General features: G+C 45.6%; 1 protein-coding gene across 3 annotated transcripts; it reads left to right on the top strand.

Moving 5' to 3' along the window:
• On the top strand, positions 1-25,384 carry LOC117434253 (bromodomain-containing protein 2). Of its 3 annotated transcripts, XM_059008782.1 has the most exons (12): positions 1-292; positions 6,149-6,455; positions 9,248-9,385; positions 9,978-10,125; positions 10,584-10,774; positions 14,928-15,326; positions 16,980-17,108; positions 19,376-19,567; positions 20,055-20,296; positions 20,744-21,072; positions 21,736-21,864; positions 24,010-25,384. In XM_059008782.1, the coding sequence occupies exons 1-12, from the start codon at positions 261-263 to the stop codon at positions 24,138-24,140; spliced, it is 2,367 nt and encodes a 788-aa protein (XP_058864765.1). In that variant the 5' UTR covers positions 1-260; the 3' UTR covers positions 24,141-25,384. The 3 variants fall into 3 exon arrangements, with proteins under 3 accessions (XP_058864765.1, XP_058864764.1, XP_058864763.1); XM_059008781.1 differs by lacking the exons at positions 1-292; positions 6,149-6,455; positions 9,248-9,385 and adding an exon at positions 9,465-9,536; XM_059008780.1 differs by lacking the exons at positions 1-292; positions 6,149-6,455; positions 9,248-9,385 and adding an exon at positions 9,465-9,536 and having other exon boundaries at positions 19,376-19,576.
• Positions 25,385-25,852: the final 468 nt, after the last annotated feature.

The raw sequence follows: 25,852 nt of genomic DNA, 5'->3' as shown, positions 1-25,852 counted from the left end.
AATACTGGGCGGGCTTGGGTATAACAAAGCGTGGCTTCTTTGATTGAAAGCTCGAGGCGCCTATGAAATGCTGAGGTATTTTAAACGGCGATCCGTGTAGCACCCAATCAGCGTCGTAGGTGGTTTTATAAACAGCGGGACGCAGGCGGAGCCGCGCCATTTCGCTGAAGCGGAGGACTGGAGGAGATAGGAGAGAAGCTTGAAAAAAAAAAAAAAGAGAGACCCGACAGCGGACGGCGGCAGAATCCGGATCCATCCGAATGGAAACGGCCGTTAATCCGCCAATCGACAGGTACCGATCGGAACATCAGACCCCAAGCTTGTGATCTAGCCCGATGCTCTTGGAGTTATGAAATGTATTATATCTAAACAATACGGATGTATTCTGTATCGACCCCCCGTTGGAATATATTTGAATTTTGAGAAAAAGGACCACCGCTAGCATCCGGCTCCATCCGGACCCAAAACAAACTTCCACTGAGATATAAACCCTGTTGACTTATTTAGGAACAGCTCCGGTATAATATTCCGGGAGTATTTGTCGGGTATGTGCGGTCTGTGTCGTGGAAAGTGATTTTGATATTGGATGGTACCGCTGTTCTTGGCTCCCGCAGCGCCGCCATTTTCTCTGCTCTTGTGATTGTGTTCCCGGCGCCGCCGCTGTGTTGTGTTGTGTGTGTTATTGATATTCCCGGGATGTAATTGAAAGCAGCGGCACTTGGAAGCAGGATGCCTAACGCATTGCACTCCGGAATGGGACTCGGCGGTGTCGCTCGGTCTGGCGTCGGGGTATCGGCTTGTTTTCTGTTATTGTTTTATATATGTTATGTCTTCCCATTGCGGAGGTGCCGGCGCGTTTGGAGTTACACTGCAGGCGCCTCGGTTGTTCCTTTGTCTTTTTATTTGTGACTTGCATTTTATTTGTAACTTATTCACCGTTTTAAGTAATTTTCGTGTAAGTGATGTACGTGTCTGCCTCGACGTGTCGTTGTGTACCGTGTGTTCAGTACCTGGCAGGAATACGCGGTTCGTTATTGTGATCCTCTCCTTCATGTGTATAAGCTAATGCACGTATTTAACATGCTTAGATGCGGTTCTAGTGAGTCGGGTTTGCAAACATGAAGTTGTAAAGCAGTGTATTTTATATAAAAATTAATAATTATGTACGCGTTTACTCATTTCTTTGGTAACATGTTCTGGCAGTGTGTGCTATTTGGTAGTGATCCACATATTGGCTGTTAACGTTTTTGTAGGGAACCTGTTTTTCGGGGGTTAACCCATCATAATGAATTTAAATATACAGTGTTTATTTTTAATAAGTGGAGTAGGGTAATGCATCACTCGGTTTAGACTTGTGTTCTGGCGTTGCGTTTTGAAATATTACCCATCTTGTTGCTGGCGTCTTACTCGTGAATGCATTTGTTTTGGGAGTTCGTACTTGTGGGTCTCGCATCACATTGACGGTGTGGTTTTTATTGGTTTTGGGGTTCGTGTTGAAGTTGCTGCTTGTGATTCCTCTCCATGGCCGGTGTGTTTGTGGATATTGCATGTAGTTTGGGGTTCGTGTTGAAGTTGCTGCTTGTGATTCCTCTCCATGGCCGGTGTGTTTGTGGATATTGCATGTAGTTTGGGGTTCGTGTTGAAGTTGCTGCTTGTGATTCCTCTCCATGGCCGGTGTGTTTGTGGATATTGCATGTAGTTTGGGGTTCGTGTTGAAGTTGCTGCTTGTGATTCCTCTCCATGGCCGGTGTGTTTGTGGATATTGCATGTAGTTTGGGGTTCGTGTTGAAGTTGCTGCTTGTGATTCCTCGCCATGGCCGGTGTGTTTGTGGATATTGCATGTGGTTTGTTGAATGGGCGTGTTCGCGCTCCGGGTCCGTGTGTGTGTGTGTGTGTGTTTGTTACACAGCAGCAGACCCGCACGGTTCCAGGTTCAACGCAGAAGCTCGTTGTTTTTTCTGTGTCGTGTCTGATGGCTGCTCTCCCCTGTGTTTAAACGGGCTCGTTATTGGGTGATTCGAGGCTTGTTTACAAACACTCCGCAAGTGACTGGGGCCGTTTCGACATGTGCTTTGGATTGGTGTGTTACGTCATAGTAAACAAATCCGTGGGCCACTTTATTTAATTAATATTAAAACAGCTTTATAAATTGATTTCTTTAAAGAATATTTAAGAGATACTTGTTGTCAAATGTATTTTTATAAACAAATGTAACCAAATAAATAACATGTACATTTTTTTAATGATTAAAGTATTTATGGCTTAAATAACAGATTCGTTTTTTATTTAATTGATGTAACATGTCTATGGATTAAGGCGTTGAGTATGGATGGTTGTTTTTAATTAATGTGAGAAGCTGAATTGGTTGGATTGCCATGTACCTTTCGTGTTGCTTATTCTGTAATGTTATATTTAAATCGGCTGCTCTGTATTTGCGACCTCAGATAAAGGTCAGAAGGCATTTGAGGTCATACTCTATCATGCAACTGCTCTAGCGTGTATGATCTGGGCACTGCTGACACTAAAGCTCATGCTTAATAAAATACCAATCCAGATTCAATGCGTCTCTTATTTAAGTGTACTTTTAAAGATGTACTGTTCTGTAGCGGAGTTTCCAGTTGAGAGAAGAGGTTTGCACTGCTCATGAGCAGCACTGTGCTGTGGAGAGCTGCAGTGAGAATGGGGCTTGTGTCTCCTTGTCCACACCTGGTGTCCTTACAAATAGGTCTTGAGCTCGCTTGGACATGCAGATGAAGTTCCTGTCTAGCTGACACGATCTACTTGGTAATACTGAAATGGGCTTGTGTACATTGTGTTTAATAAATGTGCTGAGCTGAAGGAAGTCTTTCTCGATGTCTTCAAGTTTCTTTTAATATTTCTGAATCTCCTGCACCATTGTTTTTGTAGTTATGGATAATCTAATCTGATTTCTTCCATCAGATGGAGTAGAAGTAATATTTTTTTGGAGAGGTCTTCTGTTTTGGTGTTGCAGTCTGTTTCTTGCAGTTGGTACTCTTGGGTCAAACGCTTTGATTGGTTTGGTTCAGTTCAGTCACATAGCAGTGGGATTCATCCCAGAAGGATATCCTGTTCCCAGTCCTTTCAGCTCTTCATCCTGTGTTTAGGGCTCCTGCAATGGCATCAGGATTTTGTCTTCCTCAATCTTTCATGGTAGGCTAGAAGCCCACCTCCCTTGTTGCCACAATGTATCCATAGCAACATGTTTCCATAGCAACTGTAACAGCAGATCCATGGTTACAGGAGTCCTGGGTCATTAAAGGATTAGCTGTTTAGCCACACTGCCCTTCAGCTGGAGCCCATCTACACCTAGTGTTGCATTCTTACACCTGCAGTGTGTATCTGTGTACGGTGGAGCTGCAGCAAACAGGTGCTAGTCAAGGTGTGTAATGTCTATTAAGAGATTCAAGTAGACTCCAAGCAAATACTTGTTATCCAGCAATACAGTACAGCCAGGACCTCTCCCGGGCTCTGTTGTGCTGTTGTCATGGCTACCCAGCAGTATCAGATCTGGCAGTTATGTTAACGGCCTGTATGTGCCTGGGAGGCAGTGCAGGTATTGGGGCCTCTGAAGTGACCATTAACCCTGTAGGAGGGGCAGTGGGGTGCCTTCCTGCAGCAGCGTGACGGCCTGTTTTCAGCTGTAAACTACATGAGACCCTTCTGTTTGAAAAGAGTAGAAATGCATTTTTTTTCAGAGCAGTGTTTGTTTTGAATGGAAACCAGATACAGTCCTTCCCTCAGATCAGCACAGGTTCAGTTCAGGACAGTAGGGCTGCACAGGCACTATAAACCAGATACAGTCCTTCCCTCAGATCAGCACAGGTTCAGTTCAGGACAGTAGGGCTGCACAGGCACTATGAGGTTAGACAGGACTCTTACAGTAAATGTATTTGATTGTAATAAAGCATTTGGTCTTTATTGGCATCATAACAGATGGAAGGTGGAAGGATGAAGATGCAGAGGTCAGTCCGTGTCCACTCTGGTGTGTGATGGGCAGTCTCAATCGTCTCAATTGTCCCTTGCAGTCTGCTTATCAGACCGTGTTATTCAACTGGAAGTCTGTGTTGCCTGTGATGTTACACCTATAAAGGAGGGGTCCCTTCTGAGCTGCTGTAGGATGTAAAGACCTCTTTAGACTTGTGTCTCTTTAGCACACTGTGTCTAGACTGGAGATTTTTCAGGTATGCCAAAGCTAATTCCTCCAGATTAACATCTCTGACTACATGGTTGCTCCTAAGCTTTTCCCTGCCGTAAAAAACCTGGAGCACTAACTCTGCGTTCAGATTTGCATGTATAGGTTTGGCGCATGAGCAGTGTAGCTTGTTCTGATCCCAGATGTAATGTAGAATCATGCTCTTCTAGTCTGCCAGTCTTGTGGTTTTGTGTATTCAGCTCTGCTGCTGGACCCCTTGCCAGTCTTGTAAATGAAGCTTCACTCTGGGTTTATTCCTTGTTCAAGAGCCACTTATCAATAACAATCCATAGTCTTGGAGGTCCATTGTCATCAGGCCTGCCCTGGTCTCCTTTCTGTGGGTTAGAATTTGAATCAGAAGTGCCAGCTGAGCCAGAGCAGGCTGGGAGAGAGGGTGAGTGCGCCAGCACTGTGCAGCACAGCATGCCCTGGCAGTGAGCTCTCCTGCTGGGAGGGAGCAGACAGCAGGGTTAGCTGAGCGGAGCAGGCTGGGGGAGAGGGTGAGAGTGCCAGCACTGCAGCACAGCATGCCCTGGCAGTGAGCTCTCCCGCTGGGAGGGAGCAGGCAGCAGGGTTAGCTGAGCGGAGCAGGCTGGGGGAGAGTGACAGTGCCCTGGCAGGGAGCTCTCCTGCTGGGAGGGAGCAGGCAGCAGGGTTAGCTGAGCGGAGCAGGCTGGGGGAGAGTGACAGTGCCCTGGCAGGGAGCTCTCCTGCTGGGAGGGAGCAGGCAGCAGGGTCAGCTGAGCGGTGCAGGCTCGGGGAGAGTGACAGTGCCCTGGCAGTGAGCTCTCCCGCTGGGAGGGAGCAGGCAGCAGGGTTAGCTAAGCGGTGCAGGCTGGGGGAGAGTGACAGTGCCCTGGCAGTATTCTGGATGTAACGGTTGGGGATGCAGGATAAGGTACAGGGTTGGGTTCAGTGCAGTGTGTTGATTTACAAGAGGACCCCGTCCTTCCTCTGAAGAAGAGGCTTCATATAGCACACAAGTGTATTTAAAATTTAATGTCCTGTGAAAATACATTTTGATTGGCTGCTCTTGTGACTGCCGAATTCCAAGTGCAGCACATTTTCTTTAAAATTTTCTTTAAAATGTGCTGGCAGCAGTGTGGAGTAGTGGTTAGGGTGCTGGACTCTTGACTGGAGGGTCGTGGGTTCAATCCCAGGTGGGGGACACTGCTGCTGTACCATTGAGCAAGGTACTTTACCTAGATTGCTCCAGTAAAAACCCAACTGTATAAATGGGTAATTGTACGCAAAAATAATGTGATAATGTGATACAATTGTAAGTCGCCCCTGATAAGGCACTGAAATCAGACCTGGACTTTTCTATTAACAACCTTCTTTGTTTTTATACAGCAATTCTGCTTTGGGGGTTTAGTCTTTTTAGAAAATAAATAAATACTACACACACCTTATCTTCTGACTTCTAACAGGTGCATTGATTCATTTTTGTTTTCACGGACATTTAACCCCATGCTAACCAATGCAGTGTGAAGTTCAGGCAGGAGCCTCGTGTCCTCTGCAGGAGAGCTGCTGTGTGTGTTGAATGGCTGACTGAGAGAGTGACTCGGTGATGTCATGCCTTCCTACCTGGGAAAGCCCTGCAGGCAGTAGAGAGTTCACTGGAATTGGGGTCCTTGTTGTTTCTGGCAGGTCTAGCTTATTCGTTCATGTTTTGGCAGGTATCTGTGTTAATGTGATGTTGTGATCTGCAGAACTTTCATAGATCTGCCAGTTCATATCCTGCAGTGTTTCAACCAGTCTTGCACACTGATGTATGTGTTGCAGTACCTGCTGTAGATGGTGTTTCTGGATGGTTACAAGCCCTGCTAGTATGTGTTCAGTTTAAATGTGTTAAACCCTGAAGTTCCAGGTACTCGAATGGAAACTGAACACTTCTGTTAAAGTGTTAACCTCTCCCTCCCTCTCTGTCTGCAGGTTGCCTGTGGAGGCTGGCACTGCCATGCTGGCTGTGGGAGTGGGCGTGGGCTCGGAGCACAGCTCTGGGAAGCGCATCAGGAAGCCCTCTCTGCTGTTCGAGGGGTTTGAGAGCCCCGCCCTGCCCCACTCGAACCCTCACCCTGCCCCCCCGCCCCCCCAGCCAGAGGTGAGGAGCCCCAGCCGACCCGGCCGCCTCACCAACCAGCTGCAGTTCCTGCAGAGAGCCATGATCAAGGCATTGTGGAGACACCACTTCGCATGGCCCTTCCACGAACCCGTGGACGCGTCCCGGCTCAGCCTGCCTGTGAGTACACAAGAATATAAACAAGGGTAGTGTGGATCCTCTGATAGACCTCCTCCATTACAATACTGTAGCTTATAAACAAGGATAGTGTGGATCCTCTGATAGACCTCCCATTACAGTACTGTAGCTTATAAACAAGGATAGTGTGGACCCTCTGACAGACCTCCTCCATTACAATACTGTAGCTTATAAACAAGGATAGTGCGGATTCTCTGATAGACCTCCTCCATTACAATACTGTAGCTTATAAACAAGGATAGTGTGGACCCTCTGATAGACCTCCCATTATAATACTGTAGCTTATAAACAAGGATAGTGCGGATTCTCTGATAGACCTCCTCCATTACAATACTGTAGCTTATAAACAAGGATAGTGTGGACCCTCTGATAGACCTCCCATTATAATACTGTAGCTTATAAACAAGGATAGTGTGGATCCTCTGATAGACCTCCCATTACAGTACTGTAGCTTATAAACAAGGATAGTGTGGACCCTCTGACAGACCTCCTCCATTACAATACTGTAGCTTATAAACAAGGATAGTGTGGACCCTCTGATAGACCTCCCATTACAATACTGTAGCTTATAAACAAGGATAGTGTGGACCCTCCGATAGACTTCCTCCATTACAATACTGTAGCTTATAAACAAGGATAGTGTGGATCCTCTGATAGACCTCCTCCATTACAATACTGTAGCTTATAAACAAGGATAGTGTGGATCCTCTGATAGACCTCCTCCATTACAATACTGTAGCTTATAAACAAGGATAGTGTGGACCCTCTGATAGACCTCCCATTACAGTACTATAGCTTATAAACAAGTATAGTGTGGATCCTCTGACAGACCTCCTCCATTACAATACTGTAGCTTATAAACAAGGATAGTGTGGACCCTCTGACAGACCTCCTCCATTACAATACTGTAGCTTATAAACAAGGATAGTGTGGATCCTCTGATAGACCTATCCTACTTACCAAAACATGTTCTATTGCTTTGTATGCATGTCTGTGTGGACACAGCCATGATCAATCTGCCTGTGGGATTATTAGAACAATACAAATATTAATACAGTAATGACAATGACTTCATATGGAGTATAATAATAGATAGGACTATCCTTCACTTACAACCGCTGAAACATTGTCAGCCCCCCCTTCCCAAACCCCCAGTTAAAAAAAACTGTTCAATAGGTTCCCATTTCTGCTTGTCTATCCAGACTCCTGGTAAAGTGCATTCTATTTCCTCCCTCGCCTGGGTGTGAGACTCTGGTAACAGCTGAAGACCCTGCTCTGAAGTACAGAGCCCTGGTCAGTGCAGAAAGCCCTTCCCTTGCAGCCTTGCTAAACACCCTGTGTAGAAATGCAGGGACTGAATCTCTGTGCTTGCGTACTTGCAGCTCAGGGCTAGCAATAGGAGCCTAGGGCCCCATGGAATCCGTGTTAATTTGTTCAGATTTCCATTTTATTTTTTTCGGATTTCTGTTTTTACCGTTTTAAAAAATGTAATTAGGTTTATTTAAATGAACTCGTGCACACTGCAGGCAAGGTGAACAACACAAAACTGTAAATCTACAGGCTTCGCTTTTTCCATTTGGTTTGAGTTCATGTTCATTGAATTAAAAGTATTGTTTTATCTAATTTGTATTGAAAAATAGTGTTAACTTTAAAAACGGGTTGTATTTTTTTTGTGCAGTTTGGGGCGCTCCAAAGCAAATGGATAGGCAGGGAGCCAGGTGATCAATTCTATATTTACTGCTATGCCCATGGCTTCACTGCCTTAAATCTTCTCTGTGTGAACATTGGGATCTTCCTGTTCAAAAGGGACTGTACTGTAGTAGCAGGCTGTGTGAGTAGTGCTTTCAGTGTTTTAATACAGTCATTAAAAATAGTCTACAATGTTGTTTAAGTCCTTAAAGGTTTCTATTTATTTTCCATGATTGCATTTATGTAACGTGCTTGAACAGTGAATTATTTTCACCGATGATGCCCCACAGATTTATAAACATCACTGGGAAACTGCCCTGCCCTTTTGCTGTCAGTGTCTCATTGCTCAGCTTTGTAGAATTTATCGCTGCTCCAAAAGGGTGCAAGCAATGACAGTAATACCGTCCTTAAGAATCACACGTTCAAAATCACAACAGGTTTATTTGAAAGAGTATTGTGCCCCGCACAAATAAAGCCCTGGTTATAACTTAAATTTACTCCATTATCACAGACATTTGCAGAGCTTTTGAGATGTTATAGTAATAAAATAATGACTTGGATCGCATTATTGAGGAGTTTGGTGATAAAATGAGTGATCAGGAGATGATTTATCAGTATGCACGACTATGAAGAGGTATGTGAAAAATACAGCGAACAAGGGGTATGGCGGGGCTGGAGATGCAGTATTGGGTGTCCTGTTGATATGCAGCGCCTTTTAAAACTGTTACTTTGAAAAAAAATACCATTAAACAGAGCGTGTAAAGTTAAACAGCGCATGTGAAAATAAATTAGACCTGACGCGCTGATTAAATGGACCGCTAAGGGTTAAGAATACTATTGCTTTACAGTTGGAGCTATTTCTGGTTTGAGCGCAATCTGTTAAGGTACCAAGCTTTGAGGAGCTCACAGTAACCCTGGGCAGGGTTGTTTTAGTTCATTCCTGCTGTGTAAGAGTTGGCACAATAAATAGAAGAGCATTCCAGCCCTTGGAGGTGGTTGCAAGGTGTGTGTGTGTGTGTGTGTGTGTTCAGGAGACTTTCCTTTATAATGCCTGTAATGAACCACCTCCTCCCCCTGTCTCTCAGGACTATCACAAGATCATCAAGCACCCTATGGACATGGGGACGATAAAGAAACGGCTTGAGAACAACTACTACCGCAGCGCCAGTGAGTGCATGCAGGACTTCAACACCATGTTCACCAACTGCTACATCTACAACAAGGTGAGAGGCGCTGATCTCACACACACGCACGCGCGCGCACACACACACACAGCTACCCCACCCCACCCCACACAACAACTACTACCGCAGCGCCAGTGAGTGCATGCAGGACTTCAACACCATGTTCACCAACTGCTACATCTACAACAAGGTGAGAGGCGCTGATCTCACACACACGCACGCGCGCGCACACACACACACACACACACACACACACACACACACACACACACACACACACACACACAGACAGCTACACAAACCCCACACACTGCTTCTTATACAAGATGAGAGACCTCACTCACTCACAGAGAGAGCTCCCCTCCCCTCTGTTCTGCTGGGGGATGTGAGTGGTCTGGAGGGTCCCGGTGAGAGGATCAGACCCAAGCTCTCCTGTAAGCAATCGACTCTGGACACTGACGCCCTGCTGATAACACTACATGTTCTCAAGTTTCATTTAACATAGTGAGACAAACACACAGTCTTGAGGTCTCTTAAAAACACACCACACTAGACGGGTCCCTACAGATGGACTAGCTGGTCGAATTGCTTGTAAAGGTAGATTAACCTGTTTGTGTTTGTTTTTTTGCAGCCCACGGACGACATTGTCCTGATGGCTCAGTCCCTGGAGAAAGTCTTCCTCCAGAAAGTGGCTCAAATGCCCCAGGAGGAGATTGAGCTGCCCACCCCAGCACCGCGGGGCAAGCCGGGCAAACCGGGCAAGGGGCGCAGACCAGCAGGTGAGGAGCTGGGGGCGGGGCTCGGTCTAGAGGAAAGAGAATACTGAGGGGTAAAACCAATGGAAAATGATGATTATCAGTGGTGGGGCAAGCATGTTTCAATTTGAATTAGTTGGAAAACAAAATATTATAGGTCTGCGTCTTGGTCATTGAATGCCACTGTGGGAGTTGAGTTGAGCTGTGTGACTGTTTGTGATTCTGCACTGACCCTGCTGGCTGATGCAGTGTGCTGCTGCTGTGAGTCCTGTGCTTCTGCACTGACCCTGCTGGCTGATGCAGTGTGCTGCTGTGTGAGCCCTGTGTGTGACTGTGCATCTGCACTGACCCTGCTGGCTGATGCAGTGTGCTGCTGTGTGAGCCCTGTGTGTGACTGTGCTTCTGCACTGACCCTGCTGGCTGATGCAGTGTGCTGCTGTGTGAGCCCTGTGTGTGACTGTGCCCCTCTCTTTGTGCTGCAGCTCTCTCTGGGGGCATGACGACGGCTCACCAGGTGCCTGCAGTCTCCTCGGTCTCTCAGACTAACCTGTACTCCCCCCCGACCCCTGAGATCCCAGCCACCATCCTGGACACCTCTCCCCTCAGCAAGAGCTTGTCTCCTCCGCAGCAGATACTCAGCATGCCCACCGCGCCAACACAGCCCATCACCAAGGTGAGAGACTGCATACACACACACACACACACACCATCACCAAGGTAAGAGGCTGCATACACACACAATCACCAAGGTGAGAGAAACACGGCCCATCACCAAGGTGAGAGAAACACACACACACACTGCATATCTATTACACTGCAGCAATGACAGTAAAATACTTGCTTGCTAAAATACTGCAATATAACAGCATTGATTTAAGGTACATTCCAGTCCTGTAGGTGGCAGCAGTAAGCCTCATAGTTGGCTTACACAGAAATATTAACCATTTGCGGTCCTATGTCGGACTTGGTCCGACATCGCAATTTTCCCTTTCTGGTCCAATGTCGGACCCTGTCCGACATCATCAAAGACGCAAAAAACAGGTTGTTTTTTCTCCGGAAAAAGCCGAGAAAACCATTCAATGGCCGAGTGAGACCGATAGGAGCCGAGAGAAGCCGAAAAAAAAGGGACGTATCTCATGAATACTGATAGACCCGACACCACATAGTTAACACGGACATAAACAAGATAGCTGCTTCCGCATCCAGCGCTCGAAGAATATCACAGACATTTGCAGAGTTTTTTTTATATGTTATAGTAATAAAATAACGACTTGGATCACATTATTGAGGAGTTTGGTGATAAAACGAGTGATCAAGAGATGATTTATCGGTATGTACCATTAAGAGTTATTTGAAAAATAGAGAACGATGGGTGGGGCGGTGCTGGAGATGCAGTACTGAGTGTCCTGTTGCTATGCAGTGCCTTTTAAACCTGTTTTACTGTGAAAATAAAATACTTTTAAACAGCGCGTCTAAAATAAACTGCGCATGTGAAAATAAATTGGACCTGACGCGCCTGAGACGTGCTGAATAAATGGACCGCTAAGGGTTAAGGATATTTACTTTTAGGCCCTGTGCACACTACATAACCGTACTCAAACTTTAATTCAGCTCGAACTTTAGCGTCCACACTGAAGTACCGTTTCATGTTTAGTCGGGTGTAATGCGTACGCACGCTAATGCTATTCGAATAGTTCAGTTACAGTTCCTAGCAGCACAATGAACAGTGGAAATTCATACGATAGTATCCCGCCATGCACTGTATTTTATTTTAAAATGTGTTATGCCCCATATTAACAGACGTCCATATTGCTAAGAAATAAAACAAGTAAATGCGAACACACACACTAGTAGGGCTTGAAGTTTTGGGGTTTTATTTTTAACCCTTTGCGGTCCATTTATTAATTACGTGTCAGGCACGCCAGGTCTAATTAATTTTCACACGCGCAGTTAATTTTAGACGCGCAGTTTAAAAGTATTTTTTTTCAGTCAAACGGGTTTAAATGGCCCTGCATATCAACAAAGCACTCACTAGGCATCTCCAGCCCCGCCCCACCCTTTCGTTTGCTATAGCGTTCACCTATGTAAGAAATAAATAATAATAATAATAGTCGTACATACCGATCGATCATCTCCTGATCACTTGTTTTATCACCAAACTCCTCAATAATGCGATCCAAGGCATTATTTTATTACTATAACATCTCAAAAAAGCTCTGCAAATGTCCGTGTTTTCTGTGCGCTGATTCAGTCAGCCAACTTGTTTACTTACGACCGCCCCGTTATCTGATACCTGATACCATGTATGACTAATCATGAGATCCGCCTTTTTTTATTTATTTATTTATTTTTTCGACTTGTCTCGGCTCCTGTCGCTCCCACTCGGCAATTGAAAGGTTTTCTCTGCTTTTTCCGGAGAAAAAACGACTAGACACCCGTTTATTGCGTTGCTATAATGATGTCGGACCCAGTCCGACAAAGGACCTGTGAGGAATAATTGCAATGTCGGACCCAGTCTGACAATGGACCGCAAAGGGTTAATCAGGTGACAAATTTAGCTGATTCTGTTTCATAATTAAACTAAGAAAAAGCTGTTAATTGCAAAACAATCTTTGCTTTTACCTTCATATCTTGCCTGAGCCTAATTCTGGTTAATTTTATTTCAAACAGGGCTGACAAGTTACGTGAATTGCTCATCCCAATCTTGCTGTTAACTCGCATTCATTTTTGCAGTCGCCTAATTTAACTTTGTTCTTTTGTTATTTCCGCACTAGTTTAACAGGGATGCCATTACAGATTTTTTTTAAGCCTAAAAGTGAATATTGCAGAGTGCACACTGACAGCAAGTCTGTTGTCAGTCGGAGGTTTTTTGCTAAGCAGTCAGCATCTTCAGGGGATTCTCATGAAGAAGATTGCTCATCTGCATCTCAGCCATCTACTTGTGACTACGAGTACTACAAACGAAAAATCATTTCTTATAATTGAGTGGGGAAATGAAGTGTCCGTGGCTTGTTTATCGAGACGGCAAGATGTGCTGTGTGTGGGGGAAAAAAAACAAAAAAAAACCATACGCACGGATGTACAGTTTTTCAAGAATCTTCGCTTAACCCTTTGCGGTCCATTTATTAATCGCGTGTCAGGCACGTCTGGTCTAATTAATTTTCACACGCGCAGTTAATTTTAGACGCGCTGTTTAAAAGTATTTTTTTTCCCACAGTCAAACGGGTTTAAAAGGTCCTGCATATCAACAAAGCACTCACTAGGCATCTCCAGCCCCGCCCCACCCTTTCGTTCGCTATCGCTTTCACCTATGTAAGAAATAAATAATAAATAATAATAGTCGTACATACCGATCGATCATCTCCTGATCACTTGTTTTATCACCAAACTCCTCAATAATGCGATCCAAGTCATTATTTTATTACTATAACATCTCAAAAAAGCTCTGCAAATGTCCGTGTTCTCTGTGCGCTGATGCACTGATCAGCCAGCTTGTTTACTTATGACCGCCCCGTTATCTGATACCAGGGCCATGTATGACTATTCATGAGATACGCTCCCCCCCCCGACTTGTCTCGGCTCCTGTCGTTCCCACTCGGCCATTGAATGGTTTTCTCGGCTTTTTCCGGAGAAAAAACGACTAGAAACCCGTTTTTTTGCGTCTCTGTACTGATACTGTCTGACACTGGACCTGATAGGAATAATTGCAATGTCGGACCAGGTCCGACAATGGACCGCAAAGGGTTAAAAGACACGGCGATGCTGTTATTGGAATGCAGAAAAATTAAAACACACGTAGATGAAGGCAAACAGTGCTTAGAATCCTGTCTCGCTGTCCTGCGAACGGTCTGCTGTTAGTATATATAACAAAGAAAAGTGTGTCTGTTTATATGTATATCTATACACACAGAATTATTTTTAAAACTACTACATGCCACAGTTTAAACGTTTATAAACATGAACCATGAACTTAGCCTTTGTGTTAAAATGTATATGTAATGGATGGGATGGATGGTATTGGGCGTGTGTATTTCAGGAACACATGAACAGAAAAGCTAGCACGACCTCTCTACACACACAGCCCCAATACAGACACTCGCACTGAGCAAACCATGCAGCAGGGTTGGGGTTAATTCCTGTTTCCATTCCAATTGCATTTCCAATTCCTTTTTTACAACCATTTCCAATTCTCTTGAAGGAATTGGTGTTTTAGAGACATTTCTGTGATTTGTTCAACTGCTTTCATTTGAAACCAATTTAACTGACTAACAGTGACTTCAATTGAACTGATTTCAAGCTGATTAACAGAATACAAACACTGCAGTTTTGATCAATGATGTGTTTGGAATTAAAAGGGAAAGGAAATTGGGATTAGGAATTGATTTTAAAAAGGAAATGGAATTAGAATTGAAAAACAGGCATTAACCCCAACCCTGTATACAAATACACACGTTCAAGGAGAGAGACAGTATATGTATGTGTTCAGTTACACTGCATACAGAAATACACACACACACACCAAGGAGAGACGCAGTACACGTACGTATTCACTTACTTACAGGGTAGGAAACCCAAATTGAATTGAAGTTGAGATACAAGCTCCATTCATAACTTGCACTCAAATCAAAACTAACGCCGTACACTTCCAAGCAGACAGACTTCACCAAGGGAGTTGAGTTGTTGGACTCCTGCTGATCTGCAGTGCATGCCTGCTGTTAACTTGTTGAACATGCAGTCAGTGTGTCTCGCACCACCATGTATATATTTGAACCTTGCCTTTACTGTGAAGGAATGCGTGCCGCTCACTCGTCTCTCTGTCTCTGCAGAAGAAGGGAGTGAAGCGGAAGGCTGATACCACCACCCCCTCCACCATCGCCATGCCAACGCCCCACAGCGCTGACTCCTCCCCCCTGGCCTCGCCCCTCCCGCTGGCCCTGCCCCCCGAGGGGAAGGCGGCGAAGGTCCCGGCGCGGAGGAGGGAGAGCGGCCGGCCGATCAAGAGACCCCGCAAGGACCTGCCGGACTCGCAGCTGCAGCACCAGCCCTCCAAGCGGGGCAAGCTGTCGGAGCAGCTGCGCTACTGCAGCGGCATCCTGAAGGAGCTGCTCTCCAAGAAGCACGCCGCCTACGCCTGGCCCTTCTACAAGCCCGTCGACGCCTCTGCACTGGGGCTGCACGACTATCACGACCTCATCAAGCACCCCATGGACCTCAGCACCAGCAAGGTAGGCACATGCAGCACAATACAAGCACAGTACAGTACAGTACGGTATAGCACAATGCAAGTACAAAACAAGCACAGGACAATACAGTACAGCATAGCACCATACAAGCACAGTACAGCACAATGCAAGCACAGGACAGCACAGTGTCAGCACATGACAATCCAGTACAGTACGGTATAGCACAATCAAGTACAGGACAGTACAGTGCAAGCACAGGACAGCACAGTAAGCACGTGACAATCCAGTACAGTACGGTATAGCACAATCAAGTACAGGACAGTACAGTGCAAGCACAGGACAATACAGTACAGTACAGCACAATACAAGTGCAGCACACCCCATGGACCTCGGCACCAGCAAGGTAGGGCACATGCAGCACAACGCAAGCACAGGACAATAACTGGTGATTTTCAATGGGATCATCCAGTTGATATTTCCCATAATAAACGGCCGGTTGATTCAGGAAACATGCGTTCATTAACATCAACAACAGAGTGACCCGTATTCAGCGCGAGCCGTCAAACTGAAAGCAATTCCAACCGAACCTCGCATAGCTGCTGTCTTCTCTCTCTCGCTCACTTCACCCGGGGAAACATTGCTCACCAGAGATTATAAAAAATACTGCATGAGGTACTGTGTGAGAAATGAGAACTGAATGCAGACCCTTGGGGTAGCATTCCACCCCCCGGGTGGGCTTTAAATTCTCATATTACACACTACCCCATCAGGGCTCTACGTTTAGATTTTTAATTACTGGCCCCTTGGGCCACTGAGCTTGTGTTTTTACTGGCCTGGATCAATTTTATGTGGCTCAATATATATTTATATATATTTTTTGTCACGATGGCTTTTATTTTCACTGTTTCTAGCTGTGTAGGGTAACCGAAGATAGCCCACGTCTCTCGAAAGAAAAAGAAAGTGGCTAAGCGAAGCCTTTCAAATATGTTACTTCAGCCATGTAACATGCTCACATTTGTGTGCTCGTCAGAAAATGAAAATACTGTATTCAAGATGTGAATGTATGTGTACAAATGATTTCACATTTTTTCACAAGCAAACCCGCAACCAAGCTGTTACCATATGTGTGTTGCAGTATGGCAGTGTGTTGCAGTGTATGGCAGTACGGCAATGTGCTGCAGTGTATGGCGGTGTGCTGCAGTGTGTTGCAGTACAGCAGTGCGTTGGGGCTTCCTGAAGCTGCACTGTTTCCCATCTGACAGCTGCATTGCCCTGCCCCAGTCCCCTGTGTGTTGGTGTTGCAGTCTGAGCTGCTCACTCTGTTTTGACCCGGAGACGAGCTCCCGGCTGCCAAGGTTTCTCTTGGCCCCGTGCCGCCTGGCTCTGTGAGGTGTCTTATAGCTGACTGCCTGCCGGGGCCACGAGGTGGTGCCAGAGGAAGATTTCAACTGGAACCAGTCTTCCTGCACTGGTTTCTTTTTTAGTTCCTTGCAATTGTTCTTGAAAATGTTACCTACAGCTTGCATTTTTTTAAACTAGGTTGTGTACTCAAAAGTGGACTGGAAACATTGGCCAAAACGCACATGAAGTTTTATCGTGGAGCTTCTGAAGTTGTTTGTATTGGACTGCAAGGCTGTACCTCATCTCTCTCTCTCTCTCTCTCTCTCTCTCTCTCTCTCTCTCTCTCTCTCTCAGAGGAAGATGGATGCTCGGGAGTACCGTGATGCTCAGGAGTTTGCGGCGGACGTGCGGTTAATGTTCTCAAACTGCTACAAGTACAACCCTCCGGACCACGATGTAGTTGCCATGGCCAGGAAACTGCAGGTGAGATACCTTCCTGTGCAGCACTGAGCTGGACCAGAATCTCAATAATCAAACCAACACTGCCTGCCTGTGCAGCACTGAGCTGGACCAGCATCTCAATATAATCAAACCAACACTGCCTGCCTGTGCAGCACTGAGCTGGACCAGCATCTCAATAATCAAACCAGCACTGCTTCATGTGTTCATGCCAAAAATGACATGGAGCCCGTTTCATTCGCTATTGCAATCACCTTGCAAATAAAGAATTGGGTTTTATCAAAGTTTCACAGGGCTGCAACACTTTTTTTCACTTTAATGGATTTCTCAGGTAAAACATTTGGTTTGACAATATGAACTTGTCTATCTTTTAACTAAGGCTTCTAGTTTTTGGGTTTTATTTTTCATCACATGATGTCTCTTTTAACCCTTTGCGGTCCTATGGCGGACCATGTCCGACATTGCAGTTTTCCCTTTCCGGTCCAATGTCAGACCCTGTCCGACATAATCAAAGAGATGTAAAACACAGGTCTCTAGTCGTGTTTTTTCTCCGGAAAAAGCTGAGAAGACCGATAGGAGCTGAGAGAAGCTGAAGGAAAAAAAAAAAAAAGGGGGGCGGATATGAGCAGTACACATAGCTCCGGCTCCACATAGATAACACGGACATAAACAAGAATGCTGCTTCTGCATCCAGCGCTCAAAGAATATCACAGACATTTGCAGAGCTTTTTGAGATGTTATTTTAATAAAAAAAATAATGACTTGGATCGCATTATTGAGGAGTTTGGTGATAGTGTGTTTAGCTGGCTACATACGTTTCGGCCAAAACCCATTTTCAGCCGTGTAGAAAGAAGAGTCAGCACAGATCAGTATACGTTTACTGCACAGCGTTTACTTTATAAAACACAGCTTGAAGGGCTTTGCGGATGGATGGATGGAACTTCAAAGTACAGCCTTTCACTTCTACACGGCTCCAGATCTGTCAGTATTTTGTTTTTCATCAATCAACTTTAACCCTTTGTGGTCCCATGTCGGACCAGGTCCCACATTAACTTTCCCTTTCCGGACCAAAGATGACAAGCACAGGTCTCTAGTAGTTTTTTTTCTCCTAAAAAAGTCAAGAAAACCATTCAATGGCCGAGTGAGAGCGATAGGAGCTGAGAAAAGACCCCCCCCCCCCCCCCCATAAAAAGGGGGGGGGGGGGGTAGATCTGAGCAATACACATAGCCCCTCCACCACAGAGATAACACGGCCATAAACAAACAAGATAGCTGCTTCTGCATCCAGCGCTCAAAGAATATCACAGACATTTGCAGAGCTTTTTTTAGATGTTATAGTAATAAAATAATGACTTGGATCGCATTATTGAGGAGTTTGGTGATCAAACAAGTGATCAGGAGATGATTTATTGGTATGAAGAGGTTTGTGAAAAATACAGGGAACAAGGGGTGGGGCAGGGCTGGAGATGCAGTACTGAGTGTCCTGTTGATATGCAGTGCCTTTTAAACCTGTTTTACTGTGAAAAAAAAATACTTTTAAACAGCTTTTCTAAAATGAACCGCGCATGTGAAAATAAATTGGACCTGACACGCCTCACAGGCGCTGAATAAATGGACCGCTAAGGGTTTTTCATCTCCCTTTTTCCTTTTTAATTTCCTTTTGCTCACTAGATTTGTCAATTTCTTTCTTATTTTGGCTGCTGTTCTTTGCTGCTCCTCAGCAGTGTTTACTGCATCAGTGATCAGCTGCAACCTTTTTTTCTTTGATTTTAAACTTCCTGAAAACTCATTGCATAGCAGTTTGAGCCATTATTGAGTTTGCTTGAGTTTAATAACACACCTCTTAGTGTTACCTATACACTGTGGCTAATCAAGCTGGAAGTAAAACCAGGAATGGATCAAACTGCAATGCAATGGGATTTGTATTTCCTTCCCTGCTGTCCTATCAGTTTTTAATGGGCACTGGGTTTATTTTCTTTTTGCTGTAATGGTGCTAATGAAAATGAACCCTGGATCAGCTCATTGAAGCTGTGCCAGCGGAGGTGGCCACTCAAGGTTGGCCTATTCCGGTTTTAAATGTGTCCCAATAATGATGCAATGCTGAGAAATGGCTTTTTAGCTTGAGCTGGTTTCATAGCACAGAAGAAAAAAACACACCTAGCACTTTACTGTTTGTATTGAACAAGCATCAAGTGTTTCCAGTAAATGCAGTGTATGTGTTGCTAACCCCTCTGTGTTTCCAGTAAATGCAGTGTTATCGGCTTGTCTGTAACTCCTCTGTTTCCCTGCAGGATGTGTTTGAGTTCAAGTTTGCGAAGATGCCGGATGAGCCCCTGCAGACCACGCCCCCGGCCCTGGCGCCCCTCCCCCTGGGCGGGGCCTCGTCAGACAGTGAGGAGAGCAGTGCCAGCTCCAGTGAGAGCAGCGACAGCTCAGACAGCGAGGAGGAGCGTGCCAACCGGCTGGCTGAGCTGCAAGAGCAGGTGAGATATGTGAGTGTATCCACCTGCCACTATTACTACACTATTACCTTTACTGTCATGCACTTTATTATGAGAGCTGTAGCACATGAAGCAATTTACCTTCTTATATATTGGAACTTCTCACTAAGTAACTGTACAGCAAGATAACCAGATGTAACTAATTCAGTAGTACTGTCTGATTTCACAGACCCTGATAAGCAACTCCATAATGTTGCCTTTATGCACAGAAATGCTGAAAATAAATGAACAAAGTGTGTGTGGACAAATTGTTAGTTTACTGGTCTGCTGTTTTGAATCCTCTTTCCTATACTGCAGTGGTAAGACCTCCACACAGCACTTGTCTGCCTTCAGTGAAGGTTGTAACCGTGCTTGTGTTTGAAGTTGTGGATTTGCCCTTGTTCAGTGCAATGCAGTGCTATAGCAGGGGCTCTGTGTGTGCAAGGCAGTGAGTGCTGCTGTGCTGACACGCAGTTCCCTCTCTCCCCAGCTGAGGGCGGTGCATGAGCAGCTGGCAGCCCTGTCGCAGGCCCCCATCTCCAAACCCAAGAAGAAACGTGAGAAGGAGAAGAGGAAGAAGAAGAAGCCTGAGAAGCACAAAGCCAAGCCGCCCCCGGAGGAGGAGAGGAGCGAGAAGCCGGCCAAGCCCGCCAAGGTGCCCAAGACCCCCAGGAGCAGCAGCACAGGGGGCAAGAAGAGTGGAGGGGGCAAGAAGAACAGCAAGACCACCAAGTGAGTGGCACAGGCTGGCAGGGGAGTGGTGGAGCTTCCAGGGCTCCGCTCATGGGTATGAGCTGGTGTGGCACAATGTTACTGAGAGTGTGAAGAGGGACTTGTAGCCTCTCAACTCTGTTCTGAAGTGCAGGAGCTGCTGGTAGCAACAGTAGAAGACTCCACTGTGTTGCTATGATTTGTTGGTTAACATCTCATCTGCTGGTTAATATTTCACGTTTATTTCTGTAGCATCTCTGTCTGAAGGAGATTCAGATCTCCTTTTTTTTTCCCATTTTAGATCCTGTAGAGTAATTCAATGTTAGGTCCTGTTCAGTTTATATTTGAACCTTTCTCTTCCCCCCCCCCCCCCCTCCCCCTGCCCTCGGATCCTCTTTAGTACTGTTCAGTTTCCCTCTGAATTCCTGTGCAATATATATTTAAATCTCTCTCTCTCCCTCTCCTCAGATCCTCCAGGAAGTCATCCTCGACTTCGCGGCCGGCCCCTCCCCCTCCGCCCCCCCCTCCTGCGATCCCACACTACGACTCAGAGGAGGAGGAGGATACCAAGCCCATGAGCTACGATGAGAAGCGACAGCTCAGCCTGGACATCAACAAGCTGCCGGGGGAGAAGCTGGGCAGGGTGGTGCACATCATCCAGTCCCGGGAGCCGTCGCTCAGGGACTCCAACCCAGAGGAGATCGAGATCGACTTCGAGACACTCAAACCCTCCACCCTGAGGGAGCTGGAGAGATACGTCATGACCTGCCTCAGGAAGAAGCCACGCAAGCCATACGGTGAGTCCCTGAGCATACAGCACTACCATTACTGTACACTATACACTGACCCAACACTACCCTCCACTCTGAGGAGCTCCAGAGAATACAACACTGCCATTACTGTATATACACTGACCCAACACTACCCTCCACTCTGAGGAGCTCCAGAGAATACAACACTGCCATTACTGTACACTATACACTGACCCAACACTACCCTCCACTCTGAGGAGCTCCAGAGAATACAACACTGCCATTACTGTACACTATACACTGACCCAACACTACCCTCCACTCTGAGGAGCTCCAGAGAATACAGCACTATTACTGTACGCTATACACTGACCCAACACTACCCTCCACTCTGAGGAGCTCCAGAGAATACAGCACTATTACTGTACACTATACACTACCCTCCACTCTGAAGAGCTACAGAGATATGCTTGACTCTGGAAGAAGACGACCCCTTGCTCTGCTATTACTGTAGCACTGATCCCGCTATACACATTTCTAGCAAACCCTGGGTCAAGTCACAGACAAGCAAACCCATTATTTTTATTATATATAACATGCGCTGTGTCAGATGCACTGCACTTCAGTCTCTTGCTGTGCTCTTCCTGTATTGACGTGTGTGGTGCTGTTCTGTACCTTATTGACGTGTGTGTTACTGCTTCTATGCAGTGGTGAAGAAGCCGAGCAGTGGGAAGAGCCGAGAGGAGCTGGCTCTGGAGAAGAAGAGAGAGTTAGAGAAGAGGCTGCAGGACGTCAGCGGGCAGCTCAACTCAGCCAAGAAACCACAGAAAACCAAAGGTGAGCCTGCAGTATAATATACAATACAATACAGTGGCAGCTGAACTCAGCCAAGAAACCACAGAAAACCAAAGCAATATTCAACCACAGGATGTGTACAAATAGAAATGGTCTGCCAATGTCGTCTTTGACATTACGGAGGTATCATTGGCATTGCACTGGGAAAATCTCAGTTTAACTAAGAACATTCACCAGTAAAATATTTACACAATCTATAACTCCCAGGCCCTGACAAACAGGAATTTGTTTATGCAAGTAAAGGTGTTTAAAATCTTCAAATTTAGCATTTCTGTCTTCCCCAATATTTAAATACAGTTGTGCAGATTGACCAATAACCTTCAGAAAGTGCGCTTTCTCTTATGCCTTACAGGTATAACTAAAGTTGCTCAAAAAACTTGAAAAACCCCTTTCTGAAAAATGTTAGTTTTGCTGTTAAGGAGCTTCATGTTCATATCAACATAGTTAGAGAGATGTACAAACCTGCAATATGAAAATCCCATTGGTGAAGATCTGATTAAAGCACAGTGTAGCGATGCTGGCATCCCTGCAGGAGTCAGCACTCATGGCATTGGTCTAATAGTCCAGTGCACTGTGTTTTGTAAGAATCAACCGCATACAGTGATCAAAACCACTGGGACCAAATCATTCCTATACTAACCATGCTAAAAAAACTCTGCTTGTAAGAATCAAGCAATCCACTTAGAATAATTGTGGCAAACTGACTACATGTAATACAGCACTGTATCAAGTGCAGTGACGTGTACAGCCAATAAGCTGCGTTTATGAATTTGAATTTGGTCACATGTTGCGTGATTAGGCACGTACGCAGCGTGGATCGTGCAGTGATGCAGGAAACACTGCACTTTATTGAAACAAATGTTGGTGAACATTTGTTTCAATAAAGTGAATACACGTTCATTGAATACATACCGAGTACAGCAGTGTTATTGTGTGATATGCATGTAGAGGGAGTGGGATTGCAGCGCGGTGAGAGGAGAGGACTGCGGAGCTTTGCATCTCCACTCAGTGAAAAGAGATTTGCATCAACTGAAAATAAGTGAGCCACAGATGCTTAATGCAGTGGTAGTCCTGACAGTGAAATACTGTAATATCATTTTAATTCAAAGGCCATTACACATAACCCCATACTGCAGTTAAACTAGGCACCCTCATGAGACGATTGCTTCTTATGTATACTGTAGTAAAATAGGATTCTGTGATTGTGATCATATAACAAGCTGCTTACCCACGAGGACATGTTTTGATGTATTGTCCTCAGTGACTGAGCACCATTGACATTTGTATGCTGTATTTAAACTGCTGACGCGCGGAGGCGCTTTTGCTAATTGTAATGTGACGTGGCCGAGGACAGTGTAAATGATCAGGCTGGAGTCTTGATTGACAGTTTAAAACTGGTGTTGGTTTTATTTCTTACACTGCGGTGGGGAAACCAAAATAAAACAAACAAACAAAATACACCTAGCTCTCAGTTGAGCACTTTCTAAATAATCCTTAGTGTGGTCCCTGTGCATACACGTGGGAACTCATGACATCTAGTGGTCAACCCATTACACTGCAGGGAGCAAAGCTTTCATTCTCAAACTAACACACTGATTCTGCAGCACTTACCACAGTAATCATATCGGTCCGCTTTTAAGAATCACACTATCCAGGACGGATGTGATTCTTCTAAACGGAGTGCACCGTACTACAAATGAACACTGATGACCGCAAACCTCCTTTTCAAAATAAACCTTTCACCCCACCAGAAGAGCTGTGCTGCATTACCTGCCCACATTGTGTGCAAAAGCAGCACCTTGAGCCCCAGATTGAACAGCAGTGATGAGGTTGCCTTGGCCTTGCAGAGCTTCACAAAGACCCCCCCCCCCCCCCCAAATCTCTTAGCATTGTCTGTTATTTGAAATCTTACACGTCCCGGAGATGCCTGGTACAATCCCCACTGCTGTGTGTGTCATTCCTCCTTGTTGATAGATACACTCAACATACGTGATAGAAGCTGTTTTAATGCTGACTCTGAATTTCCCTTGGCACTGCTGTCTCATAGCCTCTTCCCATGTTGATGATTCAATGTAATGTTGCTGAGAAGCTGGTTGTTTCACTGCTGTCCCCTCCTCCTCTCTGCAGCAGAGAAGCCCAGCAGTGCAGAGCAGCACCCGGCCGCCTCCCGCCTCAGTGCCAGCAGCTCCAGCTCAGATTCCTCCAGCTCCAGCTCCAGCTCCAGCTCTTCAGACACCAGTGACTCTGACTCAGGCTGAAGCAGCCCCACTGAGCCCGATAGACAGCACCCCTCCCCTCCCCTCCCGGGAACACCGGACTGGACCTCCCAGCAGAGCCTGGCAGGAGGGGAGACACAGAGAGAGAGACAGGCACAAATCAGAGAGCTGCCAGCCAGCACCTCGGACAGAAGGGGAGGTCTCGCGTGAGCGGAAAAAAAGAAAGGAGAGATTGATGCAGCTCTTTTTTCTCGTGATTTTCCTCTTTAGTTTGATTTGAGGCTGGAGTTGAGAGGGAGAGGCAGAAACTTAACTACCCTGCCTCTGAATTCTGACTCTCACTTTCTGTAATGAAGAGTGACGCCCTCCCCAGTTTATTTTTCCAGTGAGGAGGAAGTTGAAGCAGATGGATGGATTTCCTCTCCTCTCTGAGTGGTGCAGCTGCCCGTGTTACTGCACAGAGGCAGGGACTCTGACTTGAGGAGAGGTTGAATCCTAGTCCTGCCTCTGCTCTGCCTTGACAGAGCTGGGAAGAATGCCTCTCTCTCTGTGTGCCACAGTGTGCTAGCTGGGAGAATTGGCTCACTGCTGACACCAATGTTGTTTTGAGACTCCATGAGCAATTGAGAGACTAGTTGCTCCTTGCACGATTTTTTCTGTTATAAAGAAAAATATTCTAAAGGAGGAAGATGAGAAGGAGGCGGTGTAGAGGGACAGGATGCTTTTGCTGTTTGTTTTTTGTTTTTTTTCATGTGGTGTGTAGTTTCTAATGGATTTCAAATCCTTCTGCATGAATTCAATCAGGACCTGTTGTTTAAATTGCACTGCTTTCCCGTACACAGAAATACACTCCACTGTGTCACCCTCTGGGACTTCAGATACCCTGCAAGTTGTTCTGTCTGTGTGTGTGTGTGTGTGTGTGTTTAAAAATACACATCAACAGATTTGGCTTTCAGTTTTCCTTCCAAACTATGTTGGTTGTCCCCGAGTTATCTTGCCCTAGACTAGAGTTTGAATTAAGTTCAGATCTGTATCCATAAAGATGACTTGCAACCCCAGATTCAGAACTCTGATATCAATTCTGTGTGTGTGTGTGTATATATATATATATATATGTGTGTGTGTGTGTGTGTGTGTAATATACACACACACACACACAGAGAATTGATATCAGAGTTCTGAATCGGGGGTTATAAGTCATCTTAATATATAAATAAAAAAGTATGTGTGTGTTACTGAAATCTCTGAAAAAATGAAAGAAAAGCAGTGCTGTTTTAAAAAACAAACTGAAGTCCTGGCTGATCCAGAGCACAGTTGGATTGAACTCGGTGACTGGAGTTGAGGCTTGTAGTCAGACTGCTGCTGTGGGTGTTGAGAGTGACAGACAGAGTGCTTTATTGCTCAGTAGAATCTCTTTCTCACACAAGGGGAGCTGTTTCCACTGTGGAAACCTGTGATGTCAGAGGGCAATGGTGTTTAGACTATTGATTGCTGAGTGACATCACATGGCAATAGCTGTCTGACTCTTGACCGCTCAAGTGACTGTTTGATCTTGTGAGTGTTCAGTAGCTGAGTGGCTCGCATCACCAGTGCAATCTGATCAGTTACTTCTTCACACATCAATAGGGTTGTTTAATCATGTTGCTTCAGTCCTGGTGTTTGGGAACATCACAGTGCCAAGCATCTCTCACACTGAAACACTACACAGACCTCTCTCCAATCAGAACTGGGGTGCCATCACAATGTGGGTTAAC

This window comes from Acipenser ruthenus, chromosome 38 (genome assembly GCF_902713425.1).
Source record: "Acipenser ruthenus chromosome 38, fAciRut3.2 maternal haplotype, whole genome shotgun sequence".
Taxonomy (NCBI): domain Eukaryota; kingdom Metazoa; phylum Chordata; class Actinopteri; order Acipenseriformes; family Acipenseridae; genus Acipenser; species Acipenser ruthenus.
Note: the sequence above shows the minus strand (reverse complement) of the source record. Positions and strands in the feature narration are given on the sequence as shown.

Bases quoted from the DNA above. Each gene is read 5' to 3' on its own strand.
- LOC117434253 (XM_059008782.1), top strand. From the start codon at position 261: ATGGAAACGGCCGTTAATCCGCCAATCGACAG. The intron at 293-6,148 runs GTACCGATCGGA...CTCTGTCTGCAG, and splicing joins GTTAATCCGCCAATCGACAG to GTTGCCTGTGGAGGCTGGCA. The intron at 10,775-14,927 runs GTGAGAGACTGC...CTGTCTCTGCAG, and splicing joins CAACACAGCCCATCACCAAG to AAGAAGGGAGTGAAGCGGAA.